This window comes from Marmota monax, unplaced genomic scaffold (genome assembly GCF_021218885.2).
Source record: "Marmota monax isolate L192 unplaced genomic scaffold, Marmota_monax_Labrador192_F-V1.1 WCK01_AAM20220418_F8-fsc00029, whole genome shotgun sequence".
NCBI classification, from domain to species: Eukaryota; Metazoa; Chordata; class Mammalia; order Rodentia; family Sciuridae; genus Marmota; species Marmota monax.
Genome location: NW_026693024.1, coordinates 13,866,565 through 13,890,635, shown reverse-complemented (window position 1 = coordinate 13,890,635; position 24,071 = coordinate 13,866,565). Strand labels below are relative to the sequence as shown.

Here is a 24,071-nt window from a genome sequence, read left to right as displayed (position 1 = left end):
TTAGAGGCGTGCACCACCACACCTGGCATAACCATTAAATTTAAAAGCCATCTTCATCAAATAATCTAGGCCAAGAAAATAACAAACCTTCAAATACCATCAGTCTGACAAAATTCATTCTAATTGTGTCCTTTTGGGTTGCTTTTAGCATTCTTAAATTTAAAACTCTAATAAAATTCTTTGGGGTTTTTTTTGTGGGGGGAGGAGGCAGTGCTTGGGACACATGATGATGAGTCTGAAAGCAAGCTTCTGTCCTAGAGCTATTATCATGTGTGTTACGGAACCTGAACACTAGTGTCTTTGTCCAGCACAGTTGAAAGGACAGCCAGCCCTGAGGCAGAATCCCATAGTCACCATGATCTGGAGCCAGGATGGATTGCAACATTATTCCTCTAAAAGTGGTTGCCACCGAGTATCATGCAGGATAGTAGTAGAGGAAACATTATGTGCCTTAATCCTTTAACATTATGTGCCTTAAGTCAGTTGCCCTTCCCCAAATTATTATTATATTCATGAAATTGATACCATGAACTCTCAAGAAATCCATTCTAAAAGATTGCATTTTCATTACATTAATCTGAATAACTGAATTAAAGTAAGATGAAAATTTATTCTTAGAAATCTGTCCCCTATCCCTGCTTTTCCGTATTCCAGTGCCCCCCACCAGTTCTCTAACTGGCCCTTAGTAGTTTTCAGGACATACCAGGTTTACCAGTTAAATATGTGGAGATACCACAGTTTGGATTACTGTTGTTGGATTACCAGTGTTTCTAACTACATTTTGTGGGGAGATGTAAGTACATATTTTGACCACTTGGTGGCTTTTAAAATAAACTTTTAAAAAATGAACTTATTATCTTACTAGTATGTCATTTCTTAAGTCATACTTGAGTAATTGATTTCCTGTGTAAAACCATAGTAATTTATACAGATGAGAAGACTGATTTCTCATTGATTAGTAGTACCTTCATAGACTTTCTTCTGGGCTCTCTTTTTCTTGATTTGCCTTAGCATGTCTTCTGTTTGCACCTGTGATCCAGTCTCATTTCACTGGTGAATAAAGACATAGTTGAACTTCAGAACAACAGTTAATCTGTTATTTGCTATTGAGAGTAGTCTCAATATATTGTTTACTGTGATCTTTTTTGGAAATATGCATGACTAGAGTACGATGATGTTTTTTTCAACTGACCTTCAAGTTGAGGTTCTCAAAGCCTTAACTCTTTCAAGGAAAGAGATTCATTTTGTAACACCAGAGTAGATGTTGTTGATATAAATTGTAGTATGAAGGATGTATTTTACTAAAAGATGTATGTTTCTTCTTTTTTAAGAATGGTTTCATCTTATTTAGTCCACCATGGGTACTGTGCCACAGCAGAGGCCTTTGCCAGATCTACAGACCAGACGGTTCTAGAAGAATTAGCTTCCATTAAGAATAGACAAAGTAAGGACACTGTCTGTGGTGCATGGCTAACACTTGTTTTCAGATTATAAGCTTGGTTTTTAGAAATTTATGTTTTTGTAGTTAAGAATTTTTCAAACATAATTTGACATGGATGCCTCTATAATTAGTTTTCTATTTCAGAGTTCTCAACATATAAGGAGATAATTTTGGAGAAATTTTTCTTAATAAATGTCTATAATTTTGAAAAAAAATTCTTTAAGTTTTCAGGAAATACATTTAATAAAAAGCCTTTTTAAAAAATACTTAAAGTAGGCCTGATGAAACAGGTGAAAGAAATTAAAATATTCTTAAATTTAAATTGCTATCTAATTTTAAGATACAATTGATCACAAGTATTTATTGCTTAGGTCCTAGTACTGGCCAGGTCTACAGGGCCTATTTTAAGCAGGAGGGGAGGTCAGCCTGATAACTGGCCCACACTTAACCATTCTAAAGCCAGTGCTGTCTTTCATCATGGTGGGCATGACTTGATGGGCAAGATCATGGTGGGTGAAAGCAATCTTTTTATGGATTGTTTTGTATGGGTCACAGTGTTATAATAGTACTGATGACATTGTGTTGTAGCAAATTGTTACACTTGTCTTTCTCACTACTTTAATAAAGCTGTCAGAGATGATCACTTACTCATTTTGTATCCTCAAGCCTAATTTAAAAGTGAATGTTCAGTGATTGTATGTTAAATTCACATCTTTTCAAAGCCTTATATTCCTTTAAATCCCATAAGGTCCCATAAGACATTTTAAATCCAATTTTTTAAAAAATGTAGTCTTCAAAATTTTTCTGTTTGAAACTTCAGTATTATTTAATAGGTATTTTTCTTCTATGCTAGTTTATCAATTTGAAAAATAGTTTTAAAGGTACTTGTTTTTTTTTTAATTTTCTTTTTTTTTAACCTTTATTTTATTTGTTTTATTTTTATGTGGTGCTGGAGATCAAACCCAGGGCCTCACACATGCCAGGCGAGCGCTCTACCACTGAGCCACAAACCCGGCCCTGTTTTTTGATTTTTTAAAATACATGTTTGAAAATTTTCTTTGTATTGCTTTTATGGAAACTGATTTTAAAAACAAAATTGAAATTAAAGTTTGTTTGTTTTCTCTTTACCTGAGGATCCACTAAGCTTATGTTTTTACTCTTACAGAACTTACAGTTTTGCTTTCTTTTTCTGAATAGGAATTCAGAAATTGGTGTTAGCAGGAAGAATGGGAGAAGCCATTGAAACAACACAACAGTTATACCCAAGTTTACTTGAAAGAAATCCCAATCTCCTTTTCACATTAAAGTGAGTTTTTAAAATAAGCTTGTTATTTATGTTTATATATATATATTATATTACACATAATATATATTACACATATTTGATATATATGTTATTGTAATGAAAACCATTGTCATGCTAGCAGAGTTTAATTTTTATTTTGCCTTCTTTAAAATATTTGTTGTATAGTAGTTAACAAGTTATGAACACTTTTGGGGGCTTGGGGTACAGCTCAGTAGTAGAACCCTTGCTGAACTTGTTGTGCGGGTCCCTGGATTCAATCCCTGGCATTCCCACCTCTGCCCACACTTTTGTGTTAAGGACTCTAAGCAGATGGCATTTTTCCTGTGTTTGCTCTTTTATCTGTCTTGTATTACAAATGTGAAAATTTTGTTTAGAAGATGGGTGTCTTATTTTTTCTTCCTGAAAAGTATCTTATAGTAACTCTCCTGGGCATTTTTAAAAATATAAGATTTACTACTTTTACTGATTTTAAAGAATACAGTTCTGTACTTTTAAGTACACTTAAATTTTTGTGCAGTTGTCCCCTACCCCAATCTCTAAAGCTTTTTCATCTTTCTAGATTGAATCTTCGCTCATTAAATGTTAACTTCTCCCATCCTTCCCTCCCCATTTAGGTCCTTCATATAGCATTTGTCTTTTTGACTGGCTTAGTCACTTAGTGTTATGTCCTCGGTTTTTTTTTTTTTTTAATGTTGTTCAGTTGTCAGTGGATCTTTATTTTATTTATTTATATGTGGTGCTGAGAACCAAACCCAGTGCCTCACACATGCTAGGCAAGTGCTCTACCATTGAGCTACAACCCCAACCCCTGTCCTCAAGGAATTCATCCAGATTTCCTTCCTTTTAAAAGCTGAATAATATTCCATTATATGGATAATACCCCTTATTATCCATTTGTCTGTTGACTTACACTTGAATTGCTTCCATCTCTCGACTATTATGAATAACTCTGTTGTGAACATAGGTGTATAAATGTCTTGCTTTTACTTCTTTTTGGTATATACCTGGAAGTGGAATTCTGGGTCATCTGGTATTTCTGTGTTTGACACTTTGAAAAACTTCTATATTGTTTTCCTCCCTAGGTGCATCTTTATATTCCCACCAGATATGCACAAGGTTTTAAATTTCTTTACATTCCCACCAACAATTTTTTGTGTGTGTTTTTTGAATACTAATCACCATAATTTTGAGGTTTTGTTGGTTTTATGAATATTTGTTATTTTAAAAAGTCAGAAGTTACTGAACTTAAGATTTCAAGTCTTTAAGCCACAGAAATCCTTTGTATGTCAGGTGAGAGTTATTTTGTTTTAAAGTTTAAGTGAGGCTCATTTGGTTAAGAGATTAGGAATGAGACTGAGGGTGAGGAAAGTTGGGGAAAAGGCTATTTATGAAAAGGTTATTTATGAATCTGATGCACATAAAGCCATGCTCGCAGGCACTGATTGATTTCCTTCCAAGTACAAATGTTGTTAAAATCATTCTTAGGTTTAGCAGTGGTATCTGTTTTATTTATTATAGCTGCAGATAGACTTTCATTTTCTTAGTTAATCGTTATTAAACGGGGTAGTGTTATTGTAATGTCTTTTGTGCTGTACTGTGATTTTTGTGGAAAGACCAAACTTACTGATAAATAGAAGCTTTTAAATTATTTTCAGAAATTACTATTACATAAACAGAATGCTATTTGAAGATTCTTGTCTAAATTTTTCTTCTTTCTTTTAGAGTGCGTCAATTTATAGAAATGGTGAATGGTACAGATAGCGAAGTGCGATGTTTGGGAGGCCGAAGTCCAAAATCTCAAGACAGTTACCCTGTTAGTCCTCGACCTTTTAGTAGTCCAAGCATGAGCCCCAGCCATGGAATGAATATCCACAATTTAGCATCAGGCAAAGGAAGTACTGCACATTTTTCTGGTGAGATTCAACATTGAAACTTTCACCCATTTTTTAATAAAATTGAGCCCCCTAAAAATTCTGTAAAAATTTGGAGGTAGATAATATGTAGTTATATATACTTGATCTCCAGGCATTCTGAAAATTGTAGATTCAGATTTGTGTGTTATCCAGTACCAAAAAGTAACAGAAAGAATAGGTGTTTCTGAGAGTAGCTTATTAGTAGGTCTTCATAAACAAATGCCAGCATTCCACATGAGTTGCCACTAAAATCCAACCCTTAAGTAATGAGACGGTAACTGTGTGTTTTAATAAAGTATGGCTTTAAAGGTGATGTGGCTGTAATATCTCATGCCAGAGCTTGTCAAAGCTAGGTTGGCATCTTTCCCTCAGTTTTCCCCAGCCACTGTCGTCAGGTCTGTGTCTGCCCAGGCCATATTCTCCTCTTCCCCTTTCAGCTTGCCAGTCTTCACTCTGTCGTTTTTGGTGTTCTCTTCATTGAAATTCTCTTGTACCTTGGCTTTCGTGACATCTACAGGTTTATGAGTGACCCTTATCATTCTTCTCTTTATCTCTTTAATTCTGTATTTCCCAGCACATTACCTTCCCACTGTACATTTAACTTGTAAAACAAATCAGGTAGTGGTGTTTTTTTTCATACTGTAGAACCTTTGGATTTTCATACTGTAGCACCTTTGGTTTCGCAATCAGTATGTACTGTTTTTGCATTAATACCTCTCCGTTTGTTGACCTCATCCTGCACAGTGAGAATGATTCCTGTGTCTGTATCCTCAGCCACTACACCTTTTAAATATTACACAGTCACTTTAGACTTGGACAAACTCTGAGCCATGATGTACTCATGTCAAGCGGGGATGATGGGAATATGCCACATAACAATATTTTTGTCACTGACGAGCAGCCATATATATAATAGTGGTCCCATGAGATTTCAGTGGAGCAGAAAAATTCCCATTGCATGGTATTTTTACTGTGTCTTTTCTGTCTAGATACACCATTTTATCATTGTGTAACAATGTCCTACAGTAATAAGTACAGCAAAATACTATCCAGGTTCTTGGAGTAGGAGCAGTGTACTGTATCATTCGGCCTTATGTGTATAATAGGTTTAAGGAAGTACAATTCGATGTCAGCATGAGGACAACATTGCCCAACAGCACATTACTCTCAGTGTATTCCTATTGTTAAGCAGTGCATGATTGTAGTGCCCTCGTGGGGATTAAGATCCATAAACAAGAAATGTTAGAGGAGATAATAATTATAGCATACAATGAAATGCTTTCAGTACCCTCAAAGAAGCTATTTACTATTTAAATAGTCCGTTGACTTTCCTGTATCTGAAAAGTCTTAATATAAAATCAAATATGGGGACATTACTTGCAGCCTAATTAATGTTGTTTTTTTGTTGTTTCTATTTCCATATGGTACCTTTTTTCCCCCCTTTACCCTCCAGGTTTTGAAAGTTGTAGTAATGGTGTAATATCAAATAAAGCACATCAATCATATTGCCATAGTAAACACCAGTCATCCAATCTGAATGTACCAGAATTGAACAGTATAAATATGTCAAGGTCACAACAAGTTAACAACTTCACCAGGTAGGTAGCTTTTGCATTAGTATAAAAGACCAAGTTATAGATGTCATCATTGTTAATAATTTTGAAAGAATCTATATGACTCGTTTAGGGTCTGAGAGTTCTCAGGTCCCCACAAAGTAGAAAGTAGGGAGCCATTTCCTCAAAGTATTTCAGTTTCCTAAATGCATGTGGGCTTTTTACTTTAGTTCCTTTTTCTCCTACCTTCTTTTCCTCTGGTGAGATGATGATGACAGATGAAAGGACATACGGAAGATTCTGTGGATCTTTTTTCCTGCCAATCTCTTCAGATCACCATGAAAATTCCATTTGTTGTTTTCAAATTAAGGCATGAATAGGATATTTAACCTCTAATGTTAACGTAAGATAAATTTACACCTTGATTTTTCTGTGAGAGTTTTCTTGGTAAAATGTTTAGTTTGAAAGTCTTTAAGGAGCTTGCACATGACTGGTAGCCAGTAGCTTGACAAAAATACTGAAGACCTTTTAGGTATCAAACAGTCTTTTAGGTATCAAACTGACTTTGAGGAGCTTTGAGAGAAGGTAACATCTCTTATCAATGTACTGTGAACCTTGACGTACTCAGGTTTGATATTCATGGATCCTAAAAGTCCATGAAATGTAATCACTTAAATTGAATATGAATGTTCAGGAGCAAATTCTTGTGCATTTATCCTATCTAATTATCAACATCTGAAGCAGTTTGATATTGATATGGCCTTATAACTTTAACTAGTTAGTCACAGTGCATTTATTGGGAATGTTTATCAGTACAACATTTTTTTAATTGAAGGATAGAACCTAATTTTTAGTGTGGAATCATATAGGAAATATGATTCACCAGAAAGAAATCTGTGTTTTAAAAAATAAGTTTTTGAAAATTTGAAGATTTAATCAAAATTTCTGGGTTATCTAACACAGTGACAAAAACTTATGAAAGTAATGGTGTTGTGCAATAAGGTTATAATAGAGGACCACAAAAGTGGCAGGAAAAAAATGCCTGCCTTTTGCTGAGGAGGTTGGGATGATCTTTCACAGTAGCTAATAACATATTGGAAAATAATAACTAAGATATTATAGTAGCCACGTGTGTTGGCACACGCCTGTAATCCCAGCGGCTCGGGAGGCAGAGGCAGGAGGATCACAAGTTCAAAGGCAGCCTCAGCAAAAGTGAGACACTAAGCAACTCAGTAAGACCCTTCTCTAAATAAAATACAAAATAGGGCTGGGGATGGGGCTCAGTGGTCGAGTGCCCCTGAGTTCAATCCCCAGTACCCTGCCCCCTCAAATATATGTAAAGAAATCATGAATGGAAATTTTTAAATGTTAAGCCTTTAATGCTTTATAATTGACATTTTATTGTTAATAGAGGTTAAGCCTTTGGTGGTAAAGTTGTGGTCAGTTTGTGGTTTTTCTCTTAAATACTCTCCTCATAGCTGGAAGTTGCTAAATAGACCTGTTATTACCTGAGTTCAGCTTAAAGGAAGGGTGATGACATAGCATCCCTTCTTTCTGTGTGTGAGAGAGAAGGGAAAGCCAGTAAATGTTTGAACTGCGTTAAACAAAAAGTCATTCGGTAACGGTTTTCCTTTATTAATATTGTTAAATAGACAAAGGTGGTAGTAACTGTTTAAACCATTTTACAGATGTAAAGGTCAATGATTAGGAGGCAGTAAGTTGCCGAGCTGATACTGCTTCCCAGGATTTAGGACTAGCAAACTGTGCTTTCCCCCCATGGCTCCCACCATCTGAAATGGTCTTCTCCTTGCCCTCCTCCCCTCCGTTATAACTTCTGTTCAGTCTGCAAAACTCAACTTCATATGTCACTGTTCTAGGATCATCCCCCCAGCCCCCATGCTGTGATGGACTTTGATGACAGTTCTGATCATGGTCACTCGACTAGACTGACTTCATTAGCTTTGCATAGGCCATTTGCTATTGTAGGACAGAGGCTGTTACATAATGTTCCTCGTACCTGATTAGCAACTTGCCTCAGAGGCTCTTAAATGTGTGTAAATGAATGAGTGCCTCTCAAATGTTAAATTGAAAACCCAAGTGAATAAAAAAATTAGTATGTTATTATTTTTGAAGTTTTATTTCTCTAAGTTTGTGAAGATAATAAACATTTCTGACTGAATAAGTCTGGTGCGGAGTCCTAGGACCATTGTCCCCTTCTCCCAAAATCTCTCTTACCTTACAGACTTCACAAACAGGAGCACCCACACCCACACATGCATGTGCTCACTTGTGTGTGGGGGGGTGCGCTCGCTCTCGCTCTCTCTCTCTCACTCTCACACACACACAGGTGAATGTGCTACCTGCATTAACTAGTGATTACATTTGTTTTATTATTTAAATGAATTTATAATTGCTTTTATTATGGTAAAAGTCATTATTTTTTATTTAAGTATTTCCCTAAATTTTCATCAAATATTTACCTCTGGGTTATGAAACTATTTACCTAGATCTTCATAGGAGGAATCTTAAAAGATTGGACACAGCGTTTTGCTTGTGAGAGCGTGGGAGTTGTAGTTATTTCATTTAGTGTGGAATGAATGAAAATCAGAAACTGCCCAGAAACCATCCGACAGCAGTTGGAGATTTGTTGAGCTCCCAGCTGTTGCAAGGTGGAATCAGGTTTTCGAGTTTAAGATCAGTCTAGGCAACACAGTGAGACCGTGTCTCAAAAATAAAAAGTGGAAATGGAGACTCAGCAGTAGGTTAGAACTCTTGGCCACTAATCTAGTCTCTGGGGGGTGGGGGTGAAGCTGAAAAGGTGGGAGCAGATGAAACTTGAGTTTTAAAAATTCGTTTTATTGGGGCTGGGGATGTGGCTCAAGTGGTAGCACGCTCGCCTGGCATGCGTGCAGCCCGGGTTCGATCCTCAGCACCACATACAAACAAAGATGTTATGTCCACCGATAAATAAATAAATAAATATTAAAAAAAAAAAAAAAAAAAAAATTCGTTTTATTTTTAGTGCATTATAGTTGTACATGATGGGTTCATTTTGACATTAATAAATGTATATAACAGTTTTCTGAAACCTTCATTTTGGGCAGTATTATTTACCTTTGAGAATTGGTGAGTAGTACTGACAAAGGCTCTAGAACCTGCAGCAGTCTAGAAGCAGAGTGAAGTGAGGGCAGAAGAAGGCTGTGGCCCGGGAGTCGGTGCAGTTGTTGGAGAGTGAGGTTTGTCCTTTACATGCTGGAAATGAGTGCAGGGAGCAGGGGGGAGGGATGGCTGGGGGGATTCTGGGGCAGGAGTTGAACAGGGAAGTGCAGACCTGAGTTTGAAAAATAGAATCATCGCCCTGCAGTACGACTTCTCCATATTGTTGTAAAGTCACAAAATCACTTCACTTTTGCACATCTGCCTTTTTTCCCTCTCTTGTCCTCACAGGTTTGAGTTTGTTAAAAGTCAGCTAGGTGTTTGGCTCTGAATCCATTCAGGATTTAACCAAAAACCTTCTTTCCAGATTGCTGTTGCCTTTTAAAGTTAGTCTATACTAGGCCATGCACTTGAGTGGTGACTGATTTTAAACAAAGCTGCAAATATGATATTTCTAAACTTAGGTTTGTTTTTTCATTTTCAGTAATGATGTAGACATGGAAACAGATCACTACTCCAATGGAGTTGGAGAAACCTCATCCAATGGCTTCCTAAATGGTAGCTCAAAACATGACCACGAAATGGAAGATTGTGACACGGAAATGGGTCTGCAGTGATATTTCTTACATTTTTAATAAAAATGATGGCTACAAGGTTATGTTTTTACTTGTACTGATTCACAGCTGATGAGCATAAACCAAATTTAAAGAATGAATAACTTAAGCTTTTTCAGAGTGGGTTGTTAAGAGAGTAGAGATACTTTTAGTTCCTTCTGAAATCCAGACAGTTCTCTTTGCCCAGTTTGACTTGAGTGCTGTCATTAATGCAGGAGAACTAGCTTACAGAACTTTGAGCCGTTAGGATGTTTAAGGTTGAAGATCTAAAAACTTTTAGTACTTATTTCAATGAAGTCAATAAGGCCAAATGAATCAGGAATGATGTATAAATTTTAATTAAATAGTTTCTTAAATTCATTTAATATAAACGTGACTATATACAGTACTGTGCTAGGCACATAGAAGGTGCTTACGTAGGACCTCTCCCACTATTTTTTAAAAAAATGTGGCTCAAAGATATATTTGTATGCATAATTTATTTTGTTGATAATTTATGTAGTGAGTTGTATCCTAAAGTCAAGTCACCAGCAAACTTTCTCATCAAATACACAGTGAAAATTATTAGATCTTATAAATTATTTGTTGGAATTTCATAGCAATATTAGATTTCTTAGCTTTCAAGATTAAAAGGTGTACATTCCAATTGTTAAAAAGGCAGTCTAGGGCTGGGGTTGTGGCTTAGCAGTAGAGTGCTCACCTAGCATGTGCCAGACCCTGGGTTTGATCCTCAGCACCACATAAAAATAAATAAAATAAAGGTATTATGTCCAATTACAACTAAAAAATAAATATTAAAAAAAAAAGGCAGCCTAGTTTTGCTCTTACATATCAGGAACCTCAACCTCCAAAGAGTATTTTAAACATAGTGATGAAGATCAAGATTACCTGGATGTGATTTCTGTAGTCACCACATACTACCTGTTTGACCTTGCACAAAGTGCCTAACTGGTCTGTGCCTCAAGTTTCTTCATCTGTAAAATGGGTAAAATAATAACTATCTTATAGGCCCTGGGAAGAGTAAATGAGATATTCATTTACTGAAAGCTAAAAATACAAAGTACTTACTAAAAGTTAGCCATTATCATCATCTTCATCATATTAATGACTTACGGTTATATTATAATAATATAATAATATGATTATGATATTGATAATTGTTAAGATATGTAAAAATATTTTCTAAAAATAGTATTTTTCTAATAGTGTAATTCATCCTTTTACTGATTAGTAAAATATGGTATCTTCTGTGGTTTTGGAGGGGGAACAGAGGATTGAATGCGGGGGGGGGGGGGCTTGACCGCTGAGCTTCATCCCCAGCCCTAATTATATCTTATTTAGAGACAGAGTTTCACTGAGTTGCTTAGCGCCTCTTTTTTGCTGAAACTGGCTTTGAACTTGTGATCCTCCTGCTTCAATCTCCGGAGCAGCTGGGATTACAGGTGTGCGCCACTGCACCTGGCTCTTCTGTGTTTTTATTGAAGTCATTTAGTCTTAACTTCCACAAATATTTTATTCCATCTCTGCCTATCAGTTACAGCAGCCTGAGAGGCAATTACTATATATTTTTTCCTTTTCTTTTTTTTATGTTGCTCAGTACAGTTGTAGAGTTGCACTTAACTTTAAAATGCTCATTTGTTTTTTGCAGAGCTGGGGGTAGAACCCAGGCCTTGTGTTGGCTGAGCTCGTGCTCCACCCTGGAGCTGCACTGCATTAACTTTATGTTCAGAAAGTTCCCCTGAGGTGTGAGACCCCTTCTGACATTAAAGGGTTGTCACCTGATTCTCAGCTGCAGGCTGGCTATTGGATCTTAGACCCATGAGACCCAAATAAAGTACACCTTTTAGCTGCAAACTTCCATACTAAATATAAAAGATGGATATTTAGATGAAATATTAGGAGTGATTATTAAATGAATATACCAAATGTTATTAGAAATTTTATATTAGTTTCTCCATTGTTCACCATAGGTAGTAAAATACTTGGTTGTTTTGCTTACAGAAGTTGATTCAAGTCAGTTGAGACGCCAGTTGTGTGGTGGAAGTCAGGCTGCCATAGAGAGAATGATCCACTTTGGACGAGAGCTGCAGGCAATGAGCGAGCAGCTGAGGAGAGAGTGTGGCAAGAACACAGCAAATAAGAAAATGCTGAAGGTGAGTGTGCTTTCCCTCGGAGGGGTTGTAAATGGGTTCAAGGAGCTGAAATGTAGTTTGTAAAACCTTGAGGAGTGTGCTAGGAATTCTTGTTGGGGAACTTGGACCTGCTTTTTGTCCATTCACTAGTGAAATATTTGATGGGATTAAGCAGCTGATCTACCAAGAAGAGCATTGGGCTTCAGGCTGAAAAAATATGGTCCAAGTCCCAGTTCTGGTGCATTTCTGTGTTGTATGCCTGTGTCAGCTTGCTTTATTAATTCTTAGTAACATTTGGTAGAGTTACTAAGAGAAGTGTGAGTGCACCAATAAGACTATAATTGTAGTATTTTAGTAAACATTGTTCCAGGATTGCAGCAAATTGAATATATAATGTGTATTTTATTTTTATGGGGATTAGTGAAGGATTGGGTCATGTTTCATGGCCAGAGTAGTTGAATTTCATTTTAAAATCTTTTGTGGGTTTATGTCCACAGTCAATGGTGAGCATTGATAGGGAGTGTTCATGAATTTGGTATATTCATTTAATAATCCCTTCCTAGAATTTCACCTAAATATGCATCTGCTTAAATGGAGTAAACTAGTTCAAAGTTAACCTCAATTTTGTGAATCAGTTCACGATGGAGGAGTTCTCTACTGAAGTCAAATTGTAGTTAGTTGTGAACATGTTATGGGACTTTAAAAGTTGATTTGTTCTGAACAATTCATCCAGAAGATTTTAGAAAGACACCTCCCCTCCGCTCCCCTGCCGTACCACTTGCAATCATTGCAAAAGGGAGAGATGCATATAAAATGTTCTTGAAATGATGCTTAGGTGTGGTAGGAAAGGGCAAGCCCCCTGACCACCTCTCCAGACCTCAACTAAGAGTAACAGTGGGCAGTGCCTAGTTGCCCTTGATATAATACACTCTGCAAAAAAATCAGTAAAAGCACAGTGAATTGCGCAGTGGCCTCAGTGTACCCCCTGTGTACACATATCAATGCTCCCCTTCTTAGGATGGGTGAAGGGCCTCTTGTAAAGGTTCGAAGTCTTGTAGATGAGGTATAAAAAGAAGTCTATTCACCAGAGTTGGTACTTCATCTACTGTGTAGCATAATAAGTGCTATTTGTCAGCCCCTCACCCCCCAACCCCAAGGTGAAATTACAGTTCTTTAAAAAGTTAAATAAAATTGGTGTATAATGGAATTCAAATCAAACATTCATGTATCAGAAAACTAGCTGTCCATATTTGCTTTAGAAGTTTAAAATTTTCTTAAAGTTAGAATATGCCTTTACTTAACTCTCCCTGCCCACCTTTAAATATTTCTCTAATGTGTCACCTCTAATTTATAGTACCAATATGCATCATTGCTCAACATTCTAGAACTTTTCCTGAAATCAACAGTGCTTAGAGGAAACTTAACACTTTGTCTTTATTATTTTAGATTTCTAAAATTATTTGGAAAACTGAGTATTTCTTTGCTAAGTTCTGAGAATATTTTAGGACAGTGTCTCTTAGTCTTGTTGGTATCTGAATCCTTTAAAAATTAATGATTCCCAAAGAGTTTTTTTTTGTTTATGTTGTTTGCATCTATTGATACTTACCATATTGGAAGTTAGAATTAGTTGTTCATGGTGGTGCAAGCCTGTGTTTCCAGGTGCTTGGGAGGTTGAGACAGGAGTATCACAAGTTGGAGGCCAGCCTGGGCAATTTAGTGAGACCCTGTCTCAAAATAAAAAAGACTGGGGGATACACCACAAAGGTAGAGCATTTGTCCAGCCTATGCAAGGACTTGGAGTCAGTCCTTAATACTGCAAACTGTATTATTAAATTTAGATAGGGTTCCCCCTATCTTACAACAAAAGTTTTTTTAAAAAGGGTTAGGGATGCAGCTGCATAGTAGAGCAGTGGCCTAGCATGCCTGAGGCCCTTGGGTTTTCCTTCTGTACAAGGGGGGGAAAGTTGTGAAAGTTTATTTAGATTTTGAATCTGAAGCTGAAATTAGTCATTGATCCTACAGTAAACTCATTAAGTAACATTTTAAAGAAAAATAGCTCTCTTCCCCAAGCCAGCCTCTCTCCAAGATGAGTAGTAGTGTTGCTTTATATTTTTTGCAAATCTCTTCAATGCTTGCTTTAATAGATGAGCTGGATTCTTATACCTATTTCTGAATCTGTTGTGATACACACATCATATAGCCTCTGGAAAATTCGACTTTATAGTTATGAAAGAATGTAAGTAAAAAAGACAAAGAATATCTTAGTGTCATTATGAAAGTAGTTTCGACTTCACAGATCTCCTCAAAGGGTCTTCTTGGACTTGTGTGTCCCACGACTGCATTTTGAGAACTTGTATGTTAAAGTGATATTTGAGATTATGAAATGTGTTGAAGAATTCTTAGGAGATTTTTATACTTCTGACTTGATTGTCTTGTTAGAATTTATACTAATTGAGCAGCGTGAAGGAAGGTGTGGTTTATGTGGTACCTTTAAAAATTTGATTATATGCCATTAGCTTACTATGTATTTATTTTAAATTGCACAAAGCTCAGAAAATGTTATTATGGCTCTGTTTCTTAAAGATATTTCTTGATAAATTGATTTATTCACACTGAATTATGTGAAGATGTTACTCATCTTTATTCAAAGACTATGGATGGCTTTGATTTTGTACCTCTGACTTCTGAGCAACTCCCAAACTCTTTAGGGGGCTCTCTTAATATTCTCAGCTGCTTCCTTCTCATTCCTCAGACTTAACCTTGATCCACACAAGGATGAATAACTGACCCACTTTATAAGGATTCAAAGAAAAAGACTAGAGAAGAGCATCTGAAAACATTTTTTGCTGTAGTCGAGTCTTAGAAATCATCCTCCCCTTCTCAGACTACATGTGATGGTAGTTATTTTTGAATTCTTAAATATTTTGGAATTGGCATAAACTTCTGAATCCCATGCTTTCGGGTCACTTGACAACATGGCTGTGTTCCAAGAAATGTGTTGTTAGGCAGTTTTGTTGTGCACACATCAGAGTGTACTTAAACAGACCTACACACCTTGGCTGTACAGTGGACATGTGGCGTGGCCTGGGCTTGGCAGTCACGCATTACCAAGTGTGGTATACCTAATATACACAAGTGGCAGTGCAGTAGGTTTGTTTACACCAGCACCCCCCCCAAACAGGTGAGCGTGCATTGTGCTAAAACATGACACCAGCTATGCTGTCACTAGTCCACAGGAATTTTCAGCTCCATTACAGTCTTAGAGACCACTGTTACGTACATGGTCTGTCACTGGCCTGGATGTCTTTATGCAGCACGTAACTGTACAAACAGGCAAGGTGGAAGTTGAAGGTAACATTTATCTAAATCGGGATGGGGGTGGAGGGTAGTGGCTGAGCACTTGAGGTCCTGGGTTGGATCCTCAGCACTGCAGGGAAAAGAAAGAAAAAAAATAGCATCCCAGACTGGGAAAAAGGAGTTTAAAATTACAGTAGACTAGTGACTTGAAGGATTATTTCATATCTATCTCTCTCTCTCAGCTTGGAACCAGCTCTCAGCTTGTGAACATAACAGTTGAACTATTTGAATTGAAAATCAAATTGTTTGTTTTCAACAGGATGCTTTCAGTTTACTAGCATATTCAGATCCTTGGAATAGCCCAGTTGGAAATCAGCTTGACCCAATTCAGAGAGAACCTGTGTGCTCAGCTCTTAATAGTGCAATATTAGGTAAGTAAAACCAAAAAGCACAACTTCACCTAGCCTCTGAGAATATTTGAGGGTATTTGTGCTAACATTTATATATTTCTTAGTAAATATAGGTTGATTGTATACAATAAAACCTTTAATTTGGGGGCAGTTCTCTTCAAAGGTAATTTAGAGAACAGTGATTTTTCATCTGACTTTTAAGATTCTGATTCTCCAGACAACATGGGACTTCAGTCCTGTTTAGACGGCTGCTCAGCTGTCAGCCCTGTTAGGGTTCAGGTCTTTTAGTCACACATTTCAAACTATTTTAGGAAGACGTGGGCAGTGTTACACACAGGAAGACTTGCAGTGAAGGACCGGGGTGATCTCAGTACTCACATTTAATTACCTTTTGTAAGGGGCAGACCTTTATAAAGTTCATTGATTCTTTATTTGTTAAGGACTAATACTGATGTTTGGGAATGGGAGTAGTGTCCTTCGTGTGGTAGTTTTTGAAAGTTAATTTGTGTAATAGTAAATGATATGAATTTCTTTTGGTTAATGTGTTTTTGGTTATACAGAATCCACTTAGCTCTACTGACAAAAATAAGAGAAATTAGTAACAATAGTGGCTCTGTAGGGAAGACTATTGTTTGAAATTATTATACTATAGCTGGTCATGCAGGCCTAATTGCCAGGTACAACTCAAACTTGGGCAGAATTTTTGGAGAAAAGTAACCAATTTTCTTATTTGTTGGATTCCTCAAAGGAATTAAATTGTTCTGGAACCTATCTAAGATGTGTATTCTTACTGTGCTATAATAGGTTCAGCTATAATTAGTGCTTCAGTTTATTAACTGTCATTCCTGTAAAATTAATGACAAATTATAAATTACTATGCATATTTATATTGTGTGGTATTATATAGATTTTCCTACATATAGTGCATAATGCATTTATATGTAATTCTTATGATTTTCCTATGTCTAAAAATTTGTTTATTACTGGATGCCTCTGTTGGCTAAAATGAGACTGTAATCGTGTACCTAATGCATGTATTTGAGCAAGAGTTAGTCTTCAAGAGTCATTTAAAAAAAAAAAAAAAAACTTTTTCAGCATTAGTAAATGAGTTCTTTAATAATCTTAACCCACAGATGTTTTGAAGAGTATTGTTCTCACTGGTCTGTGTACCTTTTCTTGAATACTTTTCAAGGAATTCTCATTTCCTTTTCCCTTGTACCTTTACATTCTAAGCTTGCTTTTGATTTTTTTTTTTTTTTCCTTTTTCCCTGCTTTGATTCTTTAGGAAGTATTTTTTTTTTCACTCATCACCATAGTGCAATTTGGGAAGGGCAGGGGTTACAGGGATTGAACTCAGAGGTGCTTAATCACTGAGCCATATCACTAGTCCTTTTAAAAAAAAAAAAAAAACATATATATATATATATAAAATTTTTTTTTTAATTGTGGTTGGACACAATACCTTCATTTTATTTATTTACTTTTATGTGGTACTGAGGATCGAACCCAGGGCTGCACACGTGCAAGGTGAGCGCTCTACCGCTGAGCCACAACCCAGCCCCAAATCACTAGTCTTTTGTAAATTTTATTTAGAGACCGGATCTAAGTTGCTGAGGCTGGCTTGAATTCACAATCCTCCTGCCTCAGCCTCCTGAGCCACTTGCACCATCACACCCAGCCTGTTGCTATTCCAAGTTCTGAATCAAGGGGAGTTGAATTATATGGGGCTCCTTATCAGCTGTGTATCTCTGTATTTGCCCTTACTAATTGAGAATTCCCATAAATTTGGACACCGGTCAACATACAGAGAGATTACCAGCTTCTGAGTTAAGACTACTTTTACCTTTACTTTTTCGTCTCTGCAAGTAATAAATGTGTTAATCATTGCACTTCTGCTCCAACTGACAAATTTATGCTATGTAGCACTCTAAAAACTTCCACTTTTTAAAGTGTCTGAACTATCAATTTTAAGTTGATCCCTCCAAAATTTTAGGGTGATCCTTCTGTATGTTCTCTGACATCACTATTATCTACCCCAAATATCACTGACCACTATGCTTTGGGGGCAGGCAGGCAGCTTCAATTGAATTCTGTCCTCTCAAGGTGGTGGGTGGGTATCACTGGAAACTTAATAAAAACCTGGTTCTCCCCCTGGTTAATATCAACCCACTATGGTCAAGTAGAAGAGAAATATTAAATATTACTTACTCCCCAGACCGAATGTCAGATAAGTTGTCTTTCCCAACATAGTTACGTGTCTGATACTTTCAGAGCATGATTTTGCAAGTTTTTCTCTGTTGGTCACCCGGGAACAGTATGGTAGAACAGTATGTTCAAGGCATCACTCTGCCTTTGCTAGTGAGGTCATAGGAAGCATATAGGCAGATACTTGAGTAGGAAACACAATGTTTTCTTGATTATTTTTTAAAATGTCTTACTGCTGTTTCTGTTTTTAAATCCTTTTTCCTCAGAAACCCACAATCTGCCAAAGCAACCTCCACTTGCCCTAGCAATGGGACAGGCCACACAATGTCTAGGACTGATGGCTCGATCAGGAATTGGCTCCTGTGCATTTGCCACAGTGGAAGACTACCTACATTAGCTATGCATTTCAAGAGCTCACACTTATATTGTGGCATATAGTCAACATGGAAGTTAGACCAGCTCGGCTGATTTGAAATTTAGATTTTTTTAATTATGTACTGGGGACAGGTTTTTGTCGCTTTACATTGCTTCCTAGTTTACAGCATGATGCAAATGATTTTCTAACTTAGTGTTAGGAGAAATTATTTTCCATCTTTAACCTCTTAGTTGTCTAAGAGTTAAATATTACTGAATTTCAGACATTCAAATCGATCATCAGAAATCCTTTAAAAAATTACCTAAAACAAACCAAAAAGTCCTGCCTTCTTTGTGGGGAGAAGAAGGGGAGAGGAAATGGAACAAGTTGTGTTTGTGTTAGCATGTGGGTGATGTAAACTTCAAATTGGGAGATGTTCCGACCCCCGCTCCCATATAAGCATTCAATCAGTGTAACTTGCAAAATGCATAAACATCCGACAGTTTGAATTTATAGTGTTGATGGAAGAAATCATTTTTAATGTGTACTGTAAAACTTGAAATACTCAGGAGCTGAGTGAATATGTTCGTTGCTACTTACAATCCCAACCTGTTAGTCCCAGTAGTTTGGTTTTAACATGGTCTTTTCAACTTTGTTTCCTGTTTAATTACAGATGACTTCTGTTGTAGACTCACAAGTTTAACTGTTGTATTATAACAGTATTACATGTCAACAGTGTGGTTATGACCTTTATTTATATAAAAACCAAATATTTAGTCAATTTACTGTGTCTTAATTTAATCTTTGTACACCTTCCATTTTTAAGTGCTTAAATGAGTACTATACTGCAATAAAAATGTAGTGATATAATTAACCAGCCATTAAAAATTTACTTCTACAGATACTAGCGTGTCAGTCAAGTTTATATATATTAGGCATATGTATACGTTTATAGTTAATGTAGAACTAGAGCAATTAATGTCGATGGTATTAACTGCTTCTGAGTTTGATACCCAGACACCTAAGACTGTCTTCGTTTACTGGATTGAAAAAAAAAAAAAAAAAGGAAAATAGTTATTTTAAGACTACTTTTTCTTTCAGGGCTCTCAAAGATGAGAAGGCATGATCATATTCCAGAAAGATGAAATACAGTTAAATATTTCTCCAAACACAGACTTATTATGGTTTTTATAATGACACCTTAAAAAGGTTTTTGTAAGAGAAATGAATGCTCTAAATTCTCTACATACAAAGTACAGATTCTTTATTTGGCTTTTACTTTGATTTATTAGTTTTCATCTTTCTGAACATCCACCGTCGTTTAAACCTCTTGGCGTTTTGTTTTTTCTGGATTCCTGGAATAGAAAGTTTTATATAAGAATATTAAATATTAGTTAAAATTCCTGAGAGATGTAAAATTCAAGACATTCTTTTGAAGATTCTCTGGTTCATGTGAATGGGATATAAAACTAGATCTGTTCAATTATCATTACAAACTATTGTCCTCAAAAGAACATTCAACTTACAAAAGTATCAGAGCTGAAAATAGAGCTGAATCTTACCCCAAGCATGATTCAAAAACTGGGCTGCAGCCTTTTTCACTGGTAACCTCTTGTTGTCAAGAGACAGAAACTTATTTACTAAAAAAGAGAATCATTTATCATTTCCTTGTTTATTTTGCAGTAAAAAATGAGCAAAAATAGTCCACAAGCAGATTACCAGTAGTTCTGTTGGTTCCTGGGCCGTACAGACAATTATGTATAAAGGCTTTGGCGGCTTGTTGCCTTGAATCTCTCAGATCTTGGTCTTTTAGCCTTAGGGCTAAATAGCTTTTCTGGCTGGTGATCAACACAAAAGATCAAAATAAATGACATGCGCTTTCATAAACAGCTTTATTCTTTTGTGGTGCTAGGGACCAACCAGGGCACCTCCCCATGTGCCAGGCAGAGGGTCTCCCACTGAGCCACATAGACACCCCTCCTTGGCTTTGGCTTATTTTAAAAGGAATTATTTTTGTTATTTCAAATAGTAATTTAAAGTATAGGGTGGTTTTATAAGAAATAGTCACAACTTCGCATAGCAAGTAAACGTGTACTTTATATAATACATATATTTTTTTTTTTTGCAAAGGATCCAATCTGAAAGTGCTGGTAATTAAAATATTTTCCCACACAAGCCAAGCTAATGCTTTTATCAGTTTCTTTTATAGGGGGGCAGGGGGATTACCTGGAAGACTGTACTTTTTGTACTTTAACTTTCTTGGAGTCACTTCCTTTTTCACACTCTTCGTTTTTCTTTTGCAAATTAACTGAAAAATTGAGTTCCATTTTCTGGTTAGCATTTAAGCTTACTTTTAAGTCTCTATTACAGACTTACCTGGGTATAGGTTTTATTTATAAGAAGCAGAGGTCACAGACTTATGCTAACCTTGGCTAGACCTAGGCCAGTGCTAAGGAAGGGCCAAGTAACACTGAACTAAAATATTTTTAAATGTACTTGACACAGGAGAAGTTCATAAATGAGAACAATTCATACCTTCTTTCAACTTTCCTGGTGATTTCTTTATGCTAAGGGAAGAAAAAGAAGAGAAAAAGATTGCAATGGCACAATACTTAAAACATGCTACACAATTCCTGGCTTTATGTAATGCGGGCTTTCGCTCCCCCCCCCCCCGCCCCATTATCACCATCCTCAATTTTTACTCAGGATCTCTCAGTGTTGGGAAAGCAAAAGGCTTTCTGCAATGCACCATACCAATTCTCAATCAATGATCTAGTATTATAAGGATCACAGTATCTTCTCAGGATTTAAATCTGAAAGCATATTACTAGGCTTCAAAGCAGTAGAATGGTGTCTTGAACAGAATTAATAGAACCAAAGGTAGGCCTAATCTCACACTTGGAGAAATCACAGAGGATAATTCAACAGTTTATAGTCACTGGAGAAAAGGATCAGACTGATGACAAATACAGTATGAGTATACAGAGTACAATGCAGAACCATTTGCAACAAAGGAGGAAGTCAAAAGAGGGTGACACTTTAAGTTGATTTTAAAATGATGAAAAAATCAACAACTGGAGCTACATATGTATTTAAGATATGAATTGGCCAGGTGTTGTGGCACACACCTGTAATCCCAGCAGCTGGGGAGGTTGAGGGTAGGAGGATCTTGGGTTAAAAGCCAGCTTCAGCAAAAGCAAGGCCCTAAGCAACTCAGAGAGACCCTGTCTCTAAATAAAACACAGAGAGCAGGGATGTGGCTCAGTGTTTGAGTGTCCCTGAGTTCAATCCCCTGTACCAAAAAAAGGAAAAAAAAAATTCTAGAAAACTTTCTTTTAATAAAAAGTTGGAAACTACTGGCCTACATAGAAGGGGGTTAAACTTTTGAACTTAAAGCAGTTAAGGGGAGCCAAGAGGGATGACAAAAAAACAAAACAAATTAAGTCTATAAATTCAGTCGGTCTCGAGTCCATGAACTAGAGGGAGATGACAACTGCTGACTTTTAAATGTCGTGGATGGCAAAGTCACTAAATGGGGAAAAGAGGAAGAACAGTGGCAGGTAAGGCAAGATTGAGAAAAGCTGAGTTTTAGGAGCTTGCTGGGTAACTGTCTTGCACTCCACTAAATATTAAAACACTTGTATTCAACACGGTCTATCCTTTTTTGCCCCAACTGCAAAAAGTGCTCAACAAACTTTATTCAATGAATACACTGCGATTAGGAACTCAGAAGCTAGAGTTATCTAGGGGAATAAACAAAACTAAGCCTAAAAAGTGCCATATTTCCCTCTCTCCACCAAATTCAAATATCACCATTGTGAAGCTTATTAACTTAGGTTCCGTAATTCCTTCAATTACATGGGTGGATTGCAGCCTGGAGTTCCGAGATGGCTGGCTACGTGTGAGCAAGAACATAACAAGGTCCAGTACTCACTCGGTGTGCGGCGCTGCAGTTAACTGTTCTAGAAGAGAATCTGGAAGTAGTTTTCTTTTCTTTCAGGAAAAAAAAAAAAAGACATTAAAGAATCAGTACGGTGCGTAAGACGACGCCTGGTTACAAGTCCCCATCTTAAGGGCAGCCGGACTCTGGGGCAGGACACTCCGGCTCTCGAGCCCGGGGGCGGGGACACTGGGCTCAATGAATGACTTCCCACGCTCTCCAGACCTGTGAGAACCTGGAGGGTGTCCTCAGCTCCCCCCCTCGGGTCACTTAGGAGTTGAAAGGACTTTAAGCATGACCACCTGGAGGCACTTCTCCGAGCTGCCCACACGAGACAGCGAAGCGACCAGACCCTGCGTCTGAACCAACTCCCTTCACAAATGGCCCCGTTTCATCTCGGCGACCGAGACTCCGACGGGAGAAACCACCGCCGCGACGCCCAACGACCGGGGCGTTTCGCGTTCACAGCTCGTCCACCCGCGTTTCCGAGGTGGGCAGCGGAGGGCCCCGGCGTCTCGGCCCGGCCGTGCGCGGCTCGAACGCCGTCTCCCGTGCACCAGGTCGGCAGCCCCGCGCGACAGCGCGCCCCACCCGGCAAGGTGGCTGCAGAACGCGGCGCCCCGCCGCCCTCCCACCTTCTGCTCGATGAACAGCTCCTCGCGCCGCTTCCTCTTCTCCTTCAGCAGCGTTTTATCCCTGGGAGAAAGGACGCGGGTCAGCGGGCAGGGCCGAGGCGTCGCAAGCGCCCGTGCTCCCCGCCGGCTCCGAACCTGCGCACGGTCTCGCGCACCCGCCGCTCCTCTTCTCTCGCTTCGGCCTGGGCGCTGGCGAAGGTCAGCTCCTCTGGGGCCTCGTCGTCAAGCTCGTCTTCCCCGTCCTCATCCTCCAAGGGCTCGGCGGCCGCACCGCTGCTGGGCTGCCCGAGCAGCAGGCCGTGCTCCGCCTCCTCCGAGGCCGGCTGGCCCTCATCCACCATCGCCTCCGCCGACGCGGGGGTGCGGGACGCGCGCGGCCGGAGCTGCACCATGGCTCACGCGGCGCCGATCAGTCTGACTTCTGACCCGGAAACAGCAGCCAGCAGAGCGCGGCTTGGAAGAGTAAGCGACATGAACTTTTATCGCCCCCTGCAGGTTTGGAGGCCCCCAGGTCACTGAAGCGCATGCGCAAGATGAGGGGCGGGGCCTATTCCCATGGGGCGTGGCCCAAATATGCAGGGGCGCGTTCTCTCGCGACAGGCTAGTTGAACGCGCGAGCTCCCGGGGCGCCGCAGCTGCCCAGGTCGGGCTGCCCTCCTCCGCTGCGGGAATGTTCGCTGTCCGGTGCCAGGCATTGGTCGCTTGTCGCTGCCTTTTTTAGCACTGGGTTCGGTTAGGTCCTAAGTTCATCGGTATTTGTGGGTATGGCTCCAAGCGCCTCGCAGCTTCCACCGGGAAGAAGTGCGCTCTAGCGGAAGGACGCCGATGCCCTCCCTCCTGCTGTCACCCACCGGGGACACAGCCTGGCTTAGCTAAATCCTCAGCATCAGACGCGCGCCTGGCGACCTCGGCCGCGCAGCCGCTCGGTCTGTGTGGCACCCCAGGAGAACAGACGCTTGGTGAGTGTAGAACCCTCGTCGGTTCCCGCCCGCGACTGACCTTCAGCCGCCGCAGATGGGAGTGCGACCCTGTGGAGCGCAGGACACCGTCACGTTGAACGTGGCGCGCGCTCGTTCTGCCCCCACCCCGTGTATTGTCTATGCACAGAGGCCTC

General features: G+C 38.7%; 2 protein-coding genes across 2 annotated transcripts in view; one reads left to right on the top strand and one right to left on the bottom strand.

The window, feature by feature from the left end:
• Positions 1-19,286, top strand: part of Ranbp9 (RAN binding protein 9) — a 97,915-nt gene extending 78,629 nt beyond the window's left edge. The window contains exons 7-14 of the mRNA XM_046453494.2: positions 1,332-1,444; positions 2,639-2,747; positions 4,470-4,660; positions 6,114-6,258; positions 9,854-9,975; positions 11,985-12,136; positions 15,732-15,843; positions 18,294-19,286. Coding sequence (XP_046309450.1) covers positions 1,332-1,444; positions 2,639-2,747; positions 4,470-4,660; positions 6,114-6,258; positions 9,854-9,975; positions 11,985-12,136; positions 15,732-15,843; positions 18,294-18,424 — 1,075 coding nt within the window. The 3' untranslated portion in view covers positions 18,425-19,286. The remainder of the gene's footprint in view (positions 1-1,331; positions 1,445-2,638; positions 2,748-4,469; positions 4,661-6,113; positions 6,259-9,853; positions 9,976-11,984; positions 12,137-15,731; positions 15,844-18,293) is intronic.
• A 334-nt stretch (positions 19,287-19,620) lies between these two features.
• Positions 19,621-23,380, bottom strand: Nol7 (nucleolar protein 7). The gene is made up of 8 exons (XM_046453504.2): positions 23,093-23,380; positions 22,958-23,018; positions 22,317-22,375; positions 20,918-20,949; positions 20,609-20,690; positions 20,102-20,220; positions 19,945-20,022; positions 19,621-19,737 (listed from the first exon to the last, which is right to left on the bottom strand). The coding sequence occupies exons 1-8, from the start codon at positions 23,347-23,349 to the stop codon at positions 19,658-19,660; spliced, it is 768 nt and encodes a 255-aa protein (XP_046309460.1). The 5' UTR covers positions 23,350-23,380; the 3' UTR covers positions 19,621-19,657.
• Between the last annotated feature and the right edge of the window lie 691 nt (positions 23,381-24,071).

What these genes read in the sequence shown, in the direction of transcription:
- Nol7 (XM_046453504.2), bottom strand. Translation starts at nt 23,349, where the DNA reads ATGGTGCAGCTCCGGCCGCGCGCGTCCCGCACCCCCGCGTCGGCGGAG. An exon ending in GTGCGCGAGACCGTGCGCAG is followed by an intron (nt 23,019 to 23,092) that starts GTTCGGAGCCGG and finishes CCTTTCTCCCAG; the next exon opens with GGATAAAACGCTGCTGAAGG. An exon ending in CAAAAAGTACAGTCTTCCAG is followed by an intron (nt 20,221 to 20,608) that starts GTAATCCCCCTG and finishes GTTGATCACCAG; the next exon opens with CCAGAAAAGCTATTTAGCCC.